The 19,994-nt window shown below is 36.8% G+C and overlaps 1 protein-coding gene across 1 annotated transcript in view; it reads right to left on the bottom strand.

Annotated features, from left to right (window-relative positions):
- Window positions 1–19,994, bottom strand: part of ADAM22 (ADAM metallopeptidase domain 22) — a 2,281,988-nt gene that overhangs the window by 559,669 nt on the left and 1,702,325 nt on the right. Inside the window, exon 16 of the mRNA XM_044066314.1 lies at window positions 16,499–16,570. Within this exon, the coding sequence (XP_043922249.1) occupies window positions 16,499–16,570 (72 nt within the window). The remainder of the gene's footprint in view (window positions 1–16,498; window positions 16,571–19,994) is intronic.

Raw genomic sequence — 19,994 nt, 5'->3', positions numbered from 1 at the left:
CAGAGGGGGTGAGCTTTAACAAATGCTGAGAGTTCTGCTCTGAATGAATATAGTATTGTTACACCACCAACCCTTCCACTGATGAGGTCTGTTCTGTAGATGCTGTATCCCTGTGGAAGAATTTCTTCATCTGTGGTATTGGGTTTTAACCATGTTTCTGTGATAGGATGTCAGGGGAGAGTTGGTTTATCCATGCATGAAGGTCAAGAAGCTTACTGCACATACTTCCACGATTAATATTAATTTTTTTAGATGAGGTTAGGCATTGTTGATTTTGATCTTTTTTATTCTTTTATTAAGGACTCATTACATACTACTACTATTAGGGATGAATGTGCATTACTGCCACTGTGTAAGACATTTATACAACCAAATACTGACTAGTGTACAGCAGTTTGCACTTATAACTGTACACATCCACTGGCTGAAAATAATTCAAATATATTTTACTGGGCAAATTACAAAAGAAAGACAAATGAATTATATGACTGGGCTTGAGAGGTTGCCTTTTTTAAGTAAGTTATAGAATGATCACAGAAGACTTTATTTTAATTTATACATGTGTGACCAATTACAGAGTAGCGGCTACTATGGGTAACAAAATAAAAAAATAAAAAATAAAAATATAAACACTTAAATGAGACAAGGAATAATAATAATAGGTTTGTAGACATGCCCTCATTTGTAACTGCACTGGGGAGAACAGCTTTTCACTGCAGGGCAGGCTTGTTATGGAATGTTCTACCCATTCAAATAAGAAAAGCTGACAACTTGCAGGCATTCAAGGATGGCTTTGATAACTGGTTAGGGAGAAGAGTGAATGACTCGACTAAAGGAGGCATATTCATGGAAGGCCTGAAATAAGACACTGAGTTTGAAAAATATACAACTGAATACTGAAGAACAGTTTCTGGAAAAGAATATATTAGAAAAAAAGCATAGACTGTGAAAAGAAAACGTCCTAATGCCTTACTTGTAATTATGGTTACAAACTGAAATAATACTAACATATTTAAACATCCACTGACACATAAAGTATATATCCACAAATGTTATGTGGATTGTAATTTTTTTAATGTTGTGAATGTAGTAACATCTTGCACTGCATGTTTAGCATTTTGTATAGACAGAATAATTAGAAAAAAAAGAACTGCAGAATTTATGAATATATGAATCCTGTTTCAAAAACATATGATAATATCAAGCCAAGCATGTCTTTGAGAATGCTACATTACAAAATTTAAAACTACAACACTTGGAGCTTTTAGAAGCAAAAAAAATGTAAGAAAGAAATGGCAAATATATCAGAATTATATGGAAGCTGGAGGAAAGACTGAACTACACGCCACTAAGAGAATGGGAGTAAATGATAAAGTGTTCACAAAAGCATTCTCAAAGTTAAGATCACTGTCTCACTGAAAGAATATTGCAAATGTTTTTTTTACTTTGTTGCCCACTTAAATCATTAAATCTTGTTATGTGCATCTTACTTGAGATATATCACTCAATTCTATATTGACACATTTTGATTTAATATAATAGAATGCACTTTACTGTGATAGGAGCAATGATTTTATTTTATTGAGTATCTTTATACTGGTGCTTTGAAATGGCTTCAAAAAATACTACACAGAAATAAATAGGGCCTTTGTATTGTCCATGACTTTTACTGAAACATGCCAAGTTTTTGCCACTTTTACTATTTTTTATAAAAGTAATATGCCTTAAGTCCACATACATTATTCATCCAGAATGTAAGCATGCCATATGTTTCTGGCAATAAAAAAACTTGGTAAATGAAAATTGTTACATTTAAACACTCAGTTCCATAATTAATCTTCAATCATGCTTCCACATTCCAAGGGCTCTAGAAGATATAGTACAGATTTAATACAGTAATTTCCTGTTTAACTAAATCACTGTATTACTTAAACCTGCACCTTTATTTTATACTGAATGTTTATATGCAATTGCAAAGGCTGCACAATTGGTAAACTACTAAGAAAGGAAGATTCCTCAGTCATTTTCTTCACTATACATTTGTCAAAATGTCTCTAACAGCTGTGAGGTTTTAAAACATTATCCAAGAATATTAATATACATTATCCTAAACAGCATGTCCTATATGGACCAACTCAAAGCCGTGTCACCATATTTGATACAGACTGCTAAGAGATGACCTGTGTCTTCCATAAAAGGTTTCCTCTGACCCATTACTGATGGATTTACTGCACATCAGCAAGTCAAATGGCATCAGAAATACTCAGTCTGGGGATCTAATCCTCTTCTGCAACATCAACAGAATGGTTTGGAGGGACAGGTATATTTCGCAGAGGATACCGCTGCTATGGAACAGACTCCCCATCCACATAAAACAAAGTTCATCCCTGTCCATTTTCAAGTGCAACTTAGATCTATGGATGGTAAATAGAAGATTTACCCCAGGACTGGCCCTCTACTACTAATGGACAGATGCAGCTCCTAAATATTTTAACCTATGCATGGGTCCCCTCAAATTATATATAGTATAATCCCAGTTATCCTCATTTGGAGTAATATTTAATTAGCAACCATGGGATGGGTAAGACTGATCTATAACCAAATGGGATAGATTGTTTTGAGCACAAAAAGGGGAAATGACTAGGCTTAAAATGGGCCACAAGGGCACCTAGCCTCATACTTGCCTATGAACCAATAAGAAAAACAAACAAACAAAGCAATTATAAAGAACTAAGGACTTAAATTTGCATTTCTATAACAAACATTTTTTTCCAGTATTTCATTCAGGACTTTGTAATAACGCAGCTACTTCACACACACCTTAGATAACACTCTGTCATTCTGTCCTGTTCTCACCACAGGATCCCCTTTCCCAACTTTATGCACTTGTTTCTCCCAGACACAATCTGCTTCCCCTATATTTTTCATTAAGAAGTTCTGCACATGCCCCAGTGATGTGGTTCAGCTAACCAGGATATCATGCAGAACTGCGCCCCGTGTATAACAAACTTTCTATATTTCTCTGGTATATGGCAAGCATAAATGACATTCCAAAAATAAACTGCTGTACATAAAAATTCTTTTATGAAACTTTATAGTCAAGTATTTCTTAGACTGAACATCCAAAGCCATTTATTAATAAAAATGCTTTCTATTTAATTTTTAAAATGCCTGCACCCTATTCCTACACACACACATTGGCAAGGCAAAACATCTTCCACCTGAGGTACTTCTGAAATGTGAATTTATAATGCCGGCATAACCTAATAATTCTGTTATGTTTTAGTACAGGCACAAAAGCGGTTGACATTCTAAATGTTTTATAGTAATTATGATTTTTCTCTTTCAATAGTCTTTTTATTTCACCTTCTTTTTAATATCCACTGCATACACAACCGATGCAGATCTGAAAAACCTACATATGATACCTGGTGTCTCTCTTGATAAAACTATTCCTTTTATAAATATAGCATTATATTTCTTAGACGTGTTTCTAAAATGTTAAGTTTAACAATTTATGTACTTCAATTTTCCCAGCTTAAATTAATCTGTTTAAATGGCTTTCTACATAAAAAGGCTAGTTCACTAGCTTCAGTTATTAGCAAAGATAGTTTCTTCTTCTTTTTCTTGTAAATAACTTTCAAATCAGCAACTCCAGTTATTTTAATTTTCCCTGTATAGTTGCCCAGTACAATATCACCTGATTGAATAAGTACAATTGTGTGTAAGCAAAATTACCATAACAGTAGATGTTTGAATGATCATTAATACAGTAGCCTTATCTATATAGGTTGTATACTACCAAGTATATAACAGTTGACCAGCTTCCAAAGATTCAGGGCACTGTCCATGCATTCAAATCATGAGTTGCCTAAAAACTCAGATTTGAGTGCCAAACACTTCAGAGTTTCCATGTTAACTGAGAGAGGAGAGCTGAGCCATGACAGGACATACCTAGGAGTAAAAATTATACATATATGCACACCCTGGCATAATCAAAACAAAACGTGGAGGTGGAGGGAGGGAATGGCTTCTGCAGAAGTGATCATCTACTGTTATGACAAGTTTACTTACAAAACTGAACTGTGTTCATCATATTCATCACTGCTGCAGTAGCCTTAGCTATATGGATATATTACCCTATCTTACTATATTTAGGAGATATAAGGGAAGGGGAAGTGTCCAGAAGCACTTGCAGAATAGTTATAGCAAAGCCTGATCGAGACCTAGAGAAGGAATCAAGCTTGTAGTGCTTTGTAAATGTATGCACTGAGGGCCAATTTACTGCTTCTAGAATATTTCAAGACTCCAACACTTTCCAAAAAAAACATCAATGAAGCCATGGTTCTGGTAAGCTGAGCCTTGACCCTGCCTGGAATAGTTTTGCTGTGGTAAGCCTAACACAAGGTAACAGCCTGAGACAACCATTTGGAAATAGTCTGTTTTGACATTGGTTGATCATGCATCTTACCTTCGCAAGAAAAGAACAACTGATCCAAAGATCTGAAAGATTTTATTCTGCCAAGGTAAAACCAGAGTTGTCTGTGGGCATCCAACATATGGAGAATCCTTTCTCTCCAATTTTTAGATTCAGATAAGAAAACAGGAAGATGGATAGTTTTGCTTAAAGTAAATTTGGGTATCACATTAGGCACAAAAGAATGATTAGTTCTCAAAGAAACCCTGTTTCCAAGGAAAATGAGATAGTACTGACTCAACAAAACAGCTTGTAACTCGGATGTTCTTCTTGATGATGTCAGAGCAATCAGTAAAACAGTTTTACGTGTTGAGAACCTCAAGTCAGCCAAATGATCTGGTTTCAATAGAGCATGTGTTAGCTTCTCTGACACAAAAATAAGATCTCAAGGAGGAGCTGTTGGTTTTCTGGGAGATCTTTTACCCAATACCCCTTTCAAAAACATTTTGACATGGGAATGCTTTGAAAGAGGGTGATCCATGGGCAGACATACTGAACTGGTGGAGAAAAGAACCTTGACAGAGGAGTAAGACAGGTCATAGGAAAGTAACTGAATGGATGCAGTTTATGCTGTTGGCACCCACAAGAAAACCTTTTCCATTTGTTAATATCTGAATTTCTATTAGCAGATTTTCTTGTCTCCATTACTACTTGCAGCATGTCAGTAAAAAGGTGAATAAAGGGAATTAAGACCCGATCATCCAGACAGTCAGTTGAAGTTAATAGGGGTCGGGATGTATAAAACACTCGGTCTTGTGACTAGATCCATTTTGTGAAGGATATTGTGGTAATTGTCCATGGTCATTTCCAAAAGAAGCAAGAACAGTCACCTTGGTCAGAAGGGAGTCACCACAATGATCTTGGGGGATTCCTTCTGAATGTTCAGAAGTACCCTGGATATTAGTGGAAAGGGTGGAAAAGCATACATGAATAATCCTAAGGAAAGGAAAAGGCATCTGTCTTCCAGGCTTTCTTGCATGGAGTCCTGGAGCAGAACTTTTTCAGTTGATTGTTTGGAGAGGTGGTGAGGTGGTGAAGAGGTCTACTTGAGGAACTCCCTACAGATGGATCAAATCTTGGAAGACCCCCAATCTAGTTACCATTCGTGAGGGTCTGCCTTTGTCCCACTCAGCTTGTCTGCCAAACAATTTTGCTCTGACAGAATGTAGGATGCCTGTAGATTCAGATTGTGCTGAGAAGCTATATCACCACCTAACATGGCTAGTCTTCAAGGGGGGAGGTAAGATCTAGTTCTCCTTGTTTGTTGATGTATCACATGACTGTGGTATTTGTCTGTAACAACTGGAATCAAACCTGGGAAGACCAAAAATGATTCAGAGAGCTGAGTGCCTTGATTAAAGCAAGTACCTGTTTTATATTTATGTGCCTGCATTTGTCTTTGGTGTCCCTAATACCTTACAATTGTATCCCTTCTCTATATGATTGACTACTTGGATCACATACTGCTGCACATATTGTGTCAAGTAAATAAGAAAAAACACCTTACAAGCCAAAGAACTTTAAGTACAAATGCAAATCCAAGAACAAAAAACAAAAGTCCAATGCTCAGTAGCTTTAATATCAAACACACAGCTTTCAAGTACAACTCTTTGTCAGTATGTCACACTGATGAAGAGTTGTACTTGAAAGCTTTGTGTTTGATATTAAGTCTACTGAGCTTTGGGCTTCTGTACATATTGTGCAGTAATCTGTTTCCATTGTTTTGGTATGCTTTCACTGTAATAGTATTTGAATGACTTATATTGTAACAAAGGTTGTTTTCCTTTGTTAAAACAGAACTTTAATTTCCAGATTGAGAATGACATTGATAATTTTCTGACCAGTGCTCTATCCTAGTTAACAAATTCAGATAAAAATATTTATAATAATATATGATCATTATATATACAACACAGTCCTGCCTCTCAGCATCCAATTTTAAAGTTTCTCCCTAATTACAGTCCTAATTGAAAATTTTCAACTTGTCTGCATTCTCTTATAGCTTACTTTCTCGTAAGGGACTCAGGCTTGAATCACAGCATTATTTCTGTAGGGTTACCTTATCAGACCCATGCACTGTTTTCATTAAGTTTCTTAGAATTCAGAAGATTTCTCATAAAACTGGCATTCAAAGATCTGGTATAAACAATTTATGTATTTTTTTAGATATGCAAACAATGCTCCTGTTTCCTAGATCCTTTACTTTACTTTGTTGCGGAGTTTTCTTTCAAACTAGAGCTTAAAAAGCTTTCCCACTTCACTCAAAATTGAATATCTGGTCATTGCTTTAAATCGGAACTGCTACCATTTGGCATATCCTCCTTTCGCTTTGCCTTGGTCTTGAATGACTACCACAGTATTCCACCAGTTGTAGATTGGCAAGCCCAGGGTTTCCACAATGCTCAATTCCTTAAGCTAATTTGTTTGGATGCATGTTGATCCAGCAACAAAAAAATCTACCATATGCTGGTTGCTTGAAAAAGAAAACCTCCAAAACAACTTTGCTTAACTTCAGAGGAATACTTGTTTTTGAAGGGGATAGCTCCACACACCCAAACTAGCTCCACACACCCAAACTAACATATATATATATATATATATATATATATATATATATATATATATATATATATATATTATTTTTTTTTATTTTATTTATTTTATTTTACATTTGTTGACCAGGATGATCTGACTGGATACATGTCCATTTTCAGTGGAGGCCCGGGGAGAAAAGTTCCACATTTACAGCAAATAACGTACGGGATACAAAAGCAAATGTCATACAATTTACAAAGTTACATATTGTTACATTAATAACACATAGGTGAAGGAGAAACATAGCATGTGCAATGGGGAAAAGAACATGAGAATTGCATATGACCTAAGGAAGTAGCATCATAGGTGTAGCACTCTCAAAGTACAGGTGTATAGCAGCGGAAATTATACTATTATATAGTAAGAGGTTGTCAAGCTTCATGTTTTGGGCATCTATTCGATTAGGTAATACAGTGTTAGATCATAAATGAAAGTGTTTAAGTCCTAGGGATATTCATTAGTGTATATATATATATATATATATATATATATATATATATATACACACACACACACACACACACACACACACACACACACACACACACACACACTCAGAGGTAAGACAACACTGGAGAGAAGAAAATGCTCCATTAATGGTAAAAGTTATTTTGACATCTTTTCTTTGATCTACTGGCATTCTTTATATTTGCTGCCTATACACTGATAGGTTCTCATTTTCTTTGACTGTTGGTAAACATGTACTCAAGTGCATAGTCAGTGTAAATATACATTAAAATTAATTAAAATGCAATATTGTAGTTTACTGCACCCCCTCTGAATTTATTGCTAAACTAAATAATAACTTTGTTAAGTAGAAATATGGACTATACGTTTTAGGTACTATCTGGGCTATTTATGATTTATGATTTTAGTTGTACTTCTTAATTATATTTTCTCAAAAGAAAATAAATTCACTGCTTATACTTAATCAGTGGCAGCCATCTTTGCCTGCAGTGTGAACATTTCTATATTATATTACATTACACTTGCACAGTAGAAGAAGGAGACAGTAAGTCTAAGTAGTCTGCTATTTTAAGCACATTAGTTTTCCATCTTTGCTCCATCCCTACCCCTATCTTTTTTTTATCTGTACAAGTCCCACTAGAATGTCTCTGTGGATTTCTTCTCCATCACACATTCTGATATTCTATTCCATGGGTACACAACACTCACAATGATAAAGTACTTTTAGAGATACAGAGTGCCAGTGCCTACAATTTGCTGCATGTGCCCCTTTTTCCCTCCTTCATCATTCTTATTTAGAATGACCCCCTCCCATCTCATGGACAGATCTTGTGCACCAGTGTTGTGAGCCCCTGTCTTTTCTGGTCTCATGTGAAAAGAGCTATAGGTCTTCAAGCATTGGCATCAACCCTGTTTTCCCCATTTATTAAATGGGGTCAGGGTGCCATGTCAACAGTGATCATCACCAAGAACCAATTTTCACACCACTGAGTGTCTAGCCCTGTCACACATTAGGTCATACTTGATCCATTACATTCCATTGGAGTTTATGGTAGTTTTCCTCTGGACTTCTTCCAGAAGCATGTTGTGCTTTTTCTTATCTGGCCTCCACAGCTGCAATGAGTAATCAAGGTGTCTGACCTATGACACATACATTATAAATATTGCCTGTCGGCTTCTGGGACCTAACCCTCCTGCATACACACAAATGCACTGTAGTGTTCTAATTGCTGCTGCCACTAAACTCTCAATGTGATCTTGGTGTTCCATTCTAGCTGTGATCAAGAGCTACAGAGTTTTTTTTCCAGCCACATTTTTGCTGTCAGTTCTACTCCTTCTAGCTGATGCAATATTCTAAAGTTGTTGTGGCCTAAGTATGGTATGTTGCATTTGTTTTCACTAACAGCTGCCTGGCACCTTTTGGTTCACTTGTTTAGCCTTCCCAAATTGTACAGTAGGCACTTCACCCCCATTCTCCACCACTGTACCTGTGTTTGTGTCATCAGCAAAGACTTTAATCCAGTTCTCTGATTCCATAGATATAACTGAGACAAACTCAGTGAAAAGCACTCGACCTAGAATAGGTTCTTTCAATAAACCACTAATAACTTTCCTAACTCCAAACTTTGTCCATCTTACCACAACCTTCTGTGTCCTACCATTTAACTATGCAGCCATTCAGTTCCTCAGTGTCAGTCTGTACCTCAAACCTTTCCAGTTTTCCTAGCATTCTCTTGTGTGGGACCTAATCAATGGCCTTGCTGAAGTCCAGATAGGCTATATCTACTAGTATTCCTGTCAAGTTTACCTGTAACCCAGTCATAGAACTGAATTAGATTTGACTGAAAAATTACTCTAACCATGAACCCATTTTGACTGCTGCCCTCAAGACTGTTGTCCATTAATAGTGTTACCAACCTTTCCTTCAGGATTCTCTCCAAGACTTTCCCTGCCACTGTTATTAAGTTAAAAGGATTACAGTTCCCTAGATTGCATCAGTCAAAGGAATGCTAATCCCATGAAGTACCACAGAATTAAAACAACCTTTCATTGAATGTAAACCAACTTGATACTGACAAAAATACAAACATTTGTAATCTGCCATTGATCAGTAAAGTCTCATGGATTAAAACAGAATTGTAATAAGCTATTTCAGTATATGGGCTACCATGAATTTAACACAAGTCTTGCTTCATGTACATCAGCCTGTTAGCAATCTGTAGTCAGACTTTGACCAGCACAACACCATGGATTCCGGTAGAATTAAAGCACTCCTTTGCTGCATGAGAAAGCTATGACATAAATTTAGCACACTAAATTTCATATTTAACTTTATTAAAGTGTTTTTACCTTTTGCACTTTACAATGAATAGAAAAAAATAACACAAATACAAGCAGTGGCCAAAATATGTCTACAATATATAAACATGAATCAAATTTGCAAATGTGTTCACTGTTAAATAACAAAACTTAAAAACAATATTAAACTATAAATAAGTTACACTGAAGTCTAATCAATCACCAAAATGCCATGAAATTGTCAACTAATTAACAGTCGAGATTCTGAATGCTAAAGACTCAAACACAAAACGAAATAAAGATAAAGGCTGTGACAACTCTTAGGATACCAAACGCAATCAACCACAGTCTTCACTATATACAGATAAACAAAAGTAATCTCACATTCAAAACTGTAAGATCCAATGGAATATTCATGGCCAAAGAGTTACAGCCCTGCAAACCACTACAGAGTAGATGTAACAGTTTCAAAATATAATAAATGCAAACACCCCAGTCACAAGCACATACAATGGGCAGATGCATATCAGAATATAGATTACAAATCGATGATGGCAAATGTCCACAGTTGTAACAGTAAGTCAGTGCACTAAAGGACTCTCCATAGGCAAAGTACAGTGACAACATATATTCTCTTTGTGCAGAATAAGCAATGATTCTACACTGCAGTTCTCACACAATGAGATTAATAATGCCAGTAAATGAATAGTAAGTGGAAGCACTGAGTTGAACCTCTCTCCTAATGGTATTCGGCAGTTCCAATAGCAAGCCGTAAGCCAAAATTTAGTAGTTGCAGAAGTTCAGCCAATGCACTATCTCTTGAGCGTGTGAAATATTTAATTCAGATAAGTACAATGAACAAGGAACTTACTCAAATCAACAGACAGCAAATCCAAACAAATTTTATTACAGTTTAGAGTTCAGAGAAGCTTTCTGTTGCTGGCCACCAACTACCACCATGATGTAGAGGCTTACTATCTGTGGCAGGCCACCACCTATCACCATGCATTAGAGGCTTACTATCTGTGGCTGGCCACCAACTACCACCATGATGTAGAGGCTTACTATCTGTGTCAGGCCACCAACTATCACCATGCACTAGAGGCTTACTATCTGTGGCTGGCCACCAACTACCACCATGATGTAGAGGCTTACTATCTGTGGCAGGCCACCAACTATCACCATGCATTACAGGCTTCTTATCTGTGGCTGGCCACCAACTACCACCATGATGTAGAGGCTTACTATCTGTGGCAGGCCACCAACTACCACCATGATGTAGAGGCTTACTATCTGTGGCTGGCCACCAACTATCACCATGCATTAGAGGCTTACTATCTGTGGCTGGCCACCAACTACCACCATGATGTAGAGGCTTAATATCTCTGGCTGGCCACCAACTCTCACCATGATGTAGAGGCTTACTATCTGTGATTGGCCACCAACTATCACCATGATTTAGAGGCTTACTATCGTTGGTGATCAGGCTTTTTAAACAGTATTGTAGTATCAGAAATCAGTGCAAACGTGTGACTAACGAAGTTAAAGCTATGTTTCTGAAACAAAGGCAGGTAACTTCGTTAAGTAACTCCAGAGGTTTCTCGAAAGAAGTCAATAACGTAGATGGAAGGGCAAAACAGGATCAATCCATTATCCTGACTATTAACAGTGATCCTGTATCTCAATCAAGGAGTGTCACACACGCTTTTCCAACATTCTTTTATTCATTACTCATCTCGGAAATGCAACTTCTTAAGTCATTAATACCTAGCAACTATGGAATGTCATACTTCTAGCAGATTAAAGAAATTATTTCATTCATACGCATTTTCCCGTAAAACAAATTAAAAAAAAAATTAAGCCAAACAAATATATCTTGTCAAAAACAGTTTGAAAAATATGAACATCAATGTTATTTAGTAAAAACAGTTCTTTACAATGATGAAACTCAATACATTAAAATGCTTTACATCAATGTATTAGTATATTATATTGTTTGCCTTTCGGCTTTTCCTGGTTAGTGGTCGCCACAGCGAAACTCCGGTCTGCTAATGATTGGCAGTAGATTTTCATGAATGCCGAGGTGCCAGCTCAACGTCCAACCTTCAATGAAGGCATGCCCATTTACGCATGTCTTTCGAATGCCACCCAACCGCGGGGAGGAAATGCAGACTCCACACACAAGGCACTCCCCGCACTCCAGCCGAGAATCGAACGGGAGAACCTCTTGCTATGAGGCAACAACGCTACCGCTGCACCACCACAGCATTACAATGTATTAATATATTATAATGCCAAATATTTAGGGTTTCACAAACATTTCATATCTTTGACATCATACAATGGACACATAGTATCAACAATACTTTTACTAGCCAGATTTAAAGTTTTATATTAAGGCAAGCAGTTCCTTCCAGGTTGCTTGCTTTTTGAGATACTTACAAAAACATGAATTATCATTTCTACATTTATAAATAGCAATGTAAACTAAACACAATACCTTTCAAGCTGTACATTTCACAGTGCAGTGTCAGTTGCAGTCAGTATCAACTAAGGTTTCATCTGACACCATAAACAGTTTGTAAGTTACTAGGATTTGGTAATATTAAGGAATATATGGAAATAATGCAAATATTCATAAAGGCTAATAAGCAATTAGTAATATCTCCAGTATAGTGTATTACACATTGGCAGTGGTGGTACATTTTTCTGTCTCCCACCATGAAATTTCACAATATGTTCTTCAACAATATATAGCACACCCATTTAAGACAATATTAACATAAATATGAAGATATGCACAGTAAGTTAAACTAAAGCTGAGTAGCACCACTGCAGTGTATCCTTAGCAAACGACTGTAGTGTAATTTTGTTCTTCTTAAATCTATTCTTTCATATAATGCCTTAAGTCACTACCATAATGCTAGCATACAACATGGAGCTAATGACACCAATCAGAAATACACCAGAAAATGCATACATATGAATAAGTAAAGCAAACCATTAATACATCAGCTAGGGGTATATTCGGTTTCTCCAGTAATCTTCATTTTAATCAAGTCTGTTTATCTAAAGTAGAGAAAAAAAATCCACTCATTGGAGATGATGGTTTATATGGGGTTTGTCCAAAGTTACTCTGAGGATTTGATATCTTCACTGTTGCTCCTATAAGGTACACTATCTACATGTCACGTATAGTTGGACTTTTTCCTGCGCTATGTAAAACAGCAACCATTGTGTCTCTGCCAAAGCACTGCTCAAAATCCAAGGATGAAATTTAGAGTCCTGTTCCACCTCTTGCATCAGCAGCCAGACTACTTGAAAAGGTTGTGGCTGTGCAACTAAATGCCCAAAATGAGCAGTCTATATTGTTTAATGTTTGACAGCACAGTTTAAAGGGACACAACACTAACCTGCACTGCCTTTCTTCACCAACACCATATTCACAGCAGTGGCAGTATACTACCTGTGCTCCTAGACAAAGCCTTAATTTTCATGACAGCAGTCAGAGTAAGAGAACCAACTGATGTAATATTTGTGCATCTAGCCAAAGCCTTAGTTACCATAACAACAGTCACAGTAGGAAAACCAACTGACATACTACCTGCATAGCTATCCAAAGCCTCAGTTACCATGACAGATTATTAGCTGATCTTTCACCTAACAGTTACCTAACAGTCCGAGTACTATCACACTATGCAGGTCTTCATTCTATCTAAGTAAGATACTGTTCCACAGTACCATGGATTATTGTATATCTTTGTTACAAACATGAAGGTCTTGGCAGCCACAAAGATTAGTTATTAGCCCCTGCTATATATCCTTTTCATTAACCCACTAGCAATAACACCTTCAAAGCATAGCATTATTCTGTACACTGATGACACGGTCATTTCTTGACTTGCATACTGTTGTTCAATATGGAATTGCTTGTATCCCAACTGTCAAGCTTTACAACTCAAAGGATGTAGTAGTAGCAGTTGCTCATTTGCTGTTGCTCACTATATACCTCGCAAATTTGTTTTTTTTTCTCATAGTTTAATTTCTCTAAGTCTTATGGGACTCTAATACCATGATGGGAATGGGTTCCATTCCTAAGTCAGGGTATGATTAGAGATCATAGGTTCATAGGTGCATACTCGGCCCTTAAAAGCCTAGTCACATAACCCAAATGTCACCCACAAATTTGAGCGATATTTGATTTATAGGGGGTGAATTCCTGACTGACTCTGTCCATCAGAGACATAGCAGCTAGACCGGGAATGATTACCCATCCACTGGTCCAAGTTGCACTTAAATAGGGATAGGGGGAACTCTGCTCCACATGGATGGTTAGCCTGTTCCAGAGAAAGAAAATTCTCTGAGAAACACATCTGCCTCTCCAACATGCCCTATTTTTGTTGTAAGGAAAATTTAGGTCTTTTAATCTAGTAGATATGATTACCAGACCTAAAGTTTGCGGGAAGATAAGTAGGACATGCTGAAGACACAGATATGTTTCTCAGAGATGGGGCTAATAACTGAGCTTTGTGGCTCCCCAGACCTTCCTGATGATAAAATTAGTATTGCTTCAGTCTTTGAGTTAGCCAAGAGTGCTCTTATCAGCACCTGAAATGTGCCCAGAATTGCCTCCTTCTGTAATTCATACAGGGTTACATGTATCAGTAGCACATATAAGTAATATTGTAAATTCTGTTTTATGACACTTATTGCTCCTATTATTACTGAAACTGTCTGGGTATCTTTCCTTCTACATTGCCCTTGTTTCTGCCTTCAAATCGTGCTATTTTATGACTTTGTGTCTCTCTGTGCATAGGACACTGTAATCATAGGGTGTAGCAATTTCAATAATCAATGCTCTTTTGTCTTCTTTTCATGGACTACTATATCTGTTTTTTTTTCATCTATTTTTTGAACTACTGGTACTGGGTGATCCCGTGTGATATAAAGTTCACCATTCTTTATAATGCTTTGTGGCTTATTTGTTGGCAATGAGTGATCCCATGCAGAGCATTTCAAATGTTGTCTGGGACTTTAGCTTTTCACCCCCTTTTGCTAATCATTCTTTTGCTGAGGTGCAGTTATCTCAGACTGAGAAAAATACACACATTTAGTTCTGGTGAAGTTAGACTTCCTCCTGAAAAAAAATGTTCCTTTGTATGATGCATTAGTTTGTTTATGCGATAAATAAGGAATATGAGGATCTCTATACTCATACTGTGAGTTGTGTGATGTTTTGGCCATGCAGTTGTGTCACAGGGATGTGTTCTTGAGGAATCGTGGCAGGTACTCATTTAGTCTCTCAGATATCAGCTAAAACCTCAACAACAGTTTGACAAATATATCAAATGTTAGCCAAGGTTTCACATCAACAATATTATTTCATGCTGTATTTTGTTATGTATAATGTTTTCTGTGATTTGAGATTCAGTTACATGAAGTTTCAGTCAAGTGGGTTTTCGGTCAAATTGCTCCAACCATTTGAGTAGACCAATAACCGAGTACAGTGTATCATTTGGCATGTAACTTGACTAGGCACCCACAGCAGCTGGAGTGACCTCAGAAGTTTTTCACAAAGAAAATACAGGGTGTAAACAACATGTCCTATATGGATAGACTAAAAGTCCTATCCCTCTACTCTGTCTCCTACCGACTATTATGAGGTGACCTATGCTTGACCTACAATCCACTCACAAATCAAATCCTGCTGGCATTGCTACACATCTGCAAGTCAAATAGCACGAGGGACACCTGATCAAGGGATCTAAATTCAGTCATCAACTCAAACATGATGGAGAGACAGATATGTGTCTCAGAAATCGCCCTTTCTTTGGAACAGGCTTCCTATTCACGTTAAGCAAAGCCTTTCCCTGGTCCTGTTCAAACATAATTTGGATCAATGGATGAGGAATCGCAAATTCACACCCATGGTAGCACCTATGTTCCTTATGGACATGGGCAATCTGTAGGATATTCAAGCCATAGGTCCAAACCCATGACATGTGGGGAAGTTGGCATAATGGTTAAGGTGTTTACTGTACAGGTACAAGGTGCATGGTTTGATTCTCACATGGGGTAATTGGCTAGGCTTAAAATGGCCCATAAGGGTAGTTAGCTTAGTACTAGTCTATGAACATATGAACCTACACTCAGAGCTGCTCGTTGTTTGGCAGCTTTGCTAATGATTGCTGAGAATCTGTTTTCACCAGGATCAATCCACTACTGATAATAATCTGTGGACCTATGAACATCCTCGCCCCTAGGGGTCATATGTGCCATATATTGGGAAAAATCTGGTTATATTAGCTAGGTTTGTAAGAGCTCTTAAGCTGTTAGCCTAGTAATCTCCTATTAACCTATTAGTTTCATTCAAATGCAATTCCATTAAGTGGTAGTAAATCATACTGGTTATGTTTTTCTTCATTTATTTGGTTGTGAACAAAAAATGATCCTAACAATCAAATTTACTTACCTGTTAAATAAAATAAAGAAAAAATAACCTTGCATTCTGGTAGGCTAAAAGCTAACTACAGTTATTTTAAGTTTCAGATAAAAGTATTCTTAGAGGCTAAAAGGTTGTACTACACGTTTTGGAATTATTGTTTGAACACAGCTGCCATTTAGAAAAGAAGCAGGTAAGAAGTTGCAGGTACTACTTACCGCAGGTGTTCCACAGTCACACTCTTCTCCAGCTTCGACATAGCCATTGCCACATTCAGGGGGATCCAGAAGCTGTGACAATGAACAAGAGAAATAAACAAAACAGAAACTTTAAGACATTTCAATATGCTTTATGTTTCCAAAAGTATTTAACATCCATTAATAATGCAAATGCCACCATCATCACATTTCTCATACTCACACATTTATACAATCATTATTTTATTATTGAAAACAATTAACATTGACTAAGGAAACATACCTGCTTTCACTTGCCACCCCACAAACAGGATGAGGCAGACTTATTCATTTACAGTCAATTTGTACTAAGAGTAAGTTGAAAGAACAAAAATGCTGACTTCTTTTTTCCTTTAATCCAATATTCTTCCTGAGACTAGAATTCAATTTTCAAGGGGCCAATGGGATTTAAAAGAGTGTTCAGTGATAACATTATAATCTTGACTTTAAAGGTATTCAGGTAAGTCATCTGGCTTTCAAAAGAACACACAAATGTATACGAAACTGCTTTTTTTCCAGAGGTATTAACATCCTCTTATCATAAAGGGAAAAAAACGAAATTCAAATAAATGAAAAAGATAATTCCTAACAATTGTTACCGCCAGTCTAATAAAAACTTTTAAACTTACTTCTGTGATGAAATGTAACTATTACATTATAATTCACACATCAAGCATTTACTTTAACAGTCATGTGAATTTTGTTCATCTTTCTTTCAAATTATCAGGTATAGACAGATGGGACCTGAAATCTGATTTGCTCTTCAATCCAGTCAACCATCTCGGAAATCAGTATGCTACACAAAGCAAACAGATTCATAAGTGATCATGCTAGAGCACCTATTTAATGCCAAAAGGTTTATATAGCTGCAGCACCCTCACACATGTTGTAATACAGTAGCTACATTTACTTCTTGGAATGTTTTCAAACCACATCACTGTCTTGGTCAGATCTCTACACTGAACAGCACATGCTGAACTCAGCACGAAGCTACTGCTCCTTCACACAAAGTATCCCATGGTAAAATCCTATAAAGAACGTTGAAATCCCCGAGGAAACTCTGCTCCGGACACCTCACTCCATTCTAAAATCCCACTTTCACTAAATCAATAACTTGAATCAACTTTCTAAGTAACACTCTGAAAGTTGTGGAACAATGTCTAACTGTTTATCAGACTACAGATAAATATTCATTCAGGAAGGCTCAGTTTAGTTTTATCTTCAAAAACTGGTACTTGTCATGTAGATCAGATGTCAGCTCATTTAATCATCCCTGACATATCACTTTTTTTCCACCTCTTGGTGCTTTTACCACCTTTTGAGTTGTGTTCTTATTTGAGAACTACATTTAGAATACCTGAGAATGACAAGTAAATAAATCTGAACAGCTTGTGCTAAAAACTTATTTTTTACTGCTAGTTATATTGCACTGGGACTGTATTATACAAGAATGCTTTATTTCCATACTTACATGAAAAAACTATTGTCATATACTTAATCAATGCACTATTACACTATTACACTATTTACTGAATTTAAATATAAACAGTTTGCATATATTTGCAATATTTTGTGAGTAATACATCTGTGGCACTTTTCTCTCAGAACTTGCCCTGAACGTGGTCTACATACATTCCACCATTCTCATTAACAATCTTAAAGTAATAAATGAATGAATAAACAAACAAAACACATACAAACATTCATACTTAACATACATTGCTTCTGTCTTGTATTTCTGTAGTTATGTCAGCTCTGCATGTTCCTTGTATGGTGCAAGAATTATCGACTTGACTTTTTCTAGTTAAACCCAATATCGCCATAGTCTGTTCTGATTATTCTTTTAAAGTCATTCTAATTGTTCACTGCATATTCAGACATGTATGGTCATTAACTAATTAACAAAGATGCTTAATGTGTATTTTATTTAAATGTGCATAACATCAGCTGCATTATTCCCTGGGACTCCACTGAAAATGAACACTGCCTAAATGGACACTCCTAGACATTAAATACTAATAAATAAATAACTGCAGCCACAAATGCATCATCCTCTAAGCTGTTTTAAAAGCAAACTTGATATTACATTTGGACTAAGTGAAACCTGATATTCATTGATAAAGCAGTAATAACTAATTCTAAGCATGTAAGACAGCCCCTTAGAAAATGTTAATACAGATCACTATACTTTACCAAGACACTAGTGAAATGCTTAATGGGATATAGACCATACTATTGCAAGAACTGGGCCTTAAATGCATTGAGAAGAACTAGAAAAGGCATCTGGGAAAATACATGTGGATCAAACAAGGTATGCTAACCAAAATAACAACCTGGAAAAAACAGTGAAATGAATGAATATTGATGCACCTTACTCCAAAACATCAAGATGATCCACAGCCTGACCAGAGATGGATGGATATTTCACCCCATGATCAGAGAAAAATGTATGCTTTATATTATGGCTGAAGATGGTTGGATAATCTACATGCTGAACAGAAAGGTCTGAACGTTACTCACTGTGACCACAGAAGGATGGAAACTTCATACCCTGACAAGCAATAAAGGCACTCTGTACCCTGACCAGCATTAAATGGATATTACATATCCTGCACAGAAAAGGGAGGATGCTCTGTCCCATGACCATTACTAGATGGATATTCTATATTCTGACCAGAGATAGATGTATGGATGGATGTTCCACATGATGACGATATACAGAAAGATGCACCACACTATAGTCAAATATGGGTAGATGTTACATATCCTGATCAGAGATGGATGGATGGTCCACACCATGACCACAGAAGGACAGATACTCCACACCATGATCATAGATAGAAAGATGCTCTGCACTATGATCAAATATGGGTAGATGTTTCATATTCAGATCAGAGATGAATGGATGCTACACTATGACTAGAGATGGCTGGATGGTCCACACCATGACCAGAGATGGATGGATAGTCCACACCATGACTAGAGAAGGATGAGTGGTCCACACCATGACTAGGAGAATCAGAGAAGGATGTGTGTTGCTCACCATTACCAAAGAAAGATGGATGCTGCACACCCTAACTAGAGACGGATACATGTCCTTGATCATCAAATGATGGATGGTCCATACCAAGACTAGAAAAAACAGAGAAGGATGGATATTGCACACCATAACCAAATAAAGATGGAGGAGCCATACACATGCCACAGATGGATGGAGATATTCTACACCATAACTAGAGATGGATGGATGTTGTGCATCATGGTCAGAGATTAAAGAGTGATCTGCAGCCTAACTACAGAAGGATGAGTATCCCACACCTTGATCAGAGAAAAACAGATCCTTCACATCATGAATAAAGATGGATGAATGAGCCATAACCAGGCTAGAGATAGATGGAGATGTTCTATACCATTACTAGAGATGGAAGGATGTTCCAAACTATGATCAGAGAATCTAGGAAGTCTCAGCCCATGAATT

Source organism: Protopterus annectens, chromosome 3.part1, assembly GCF_019279795.1.
Source record: "Protopterus annectens isolate FY-2018-M chromosome 3.part1, PAN1.0, whole genome shotgun sequence".
Classification (NCBI taxonomy): Eukaryota; Metazoa; Chordata; order Ceratodontiformes; family Protopteridae; genus Protopterus; species Protopterus annectens.
This window is presented reverse-complemented; position numbering and strand designations above follow the sequence as displayed.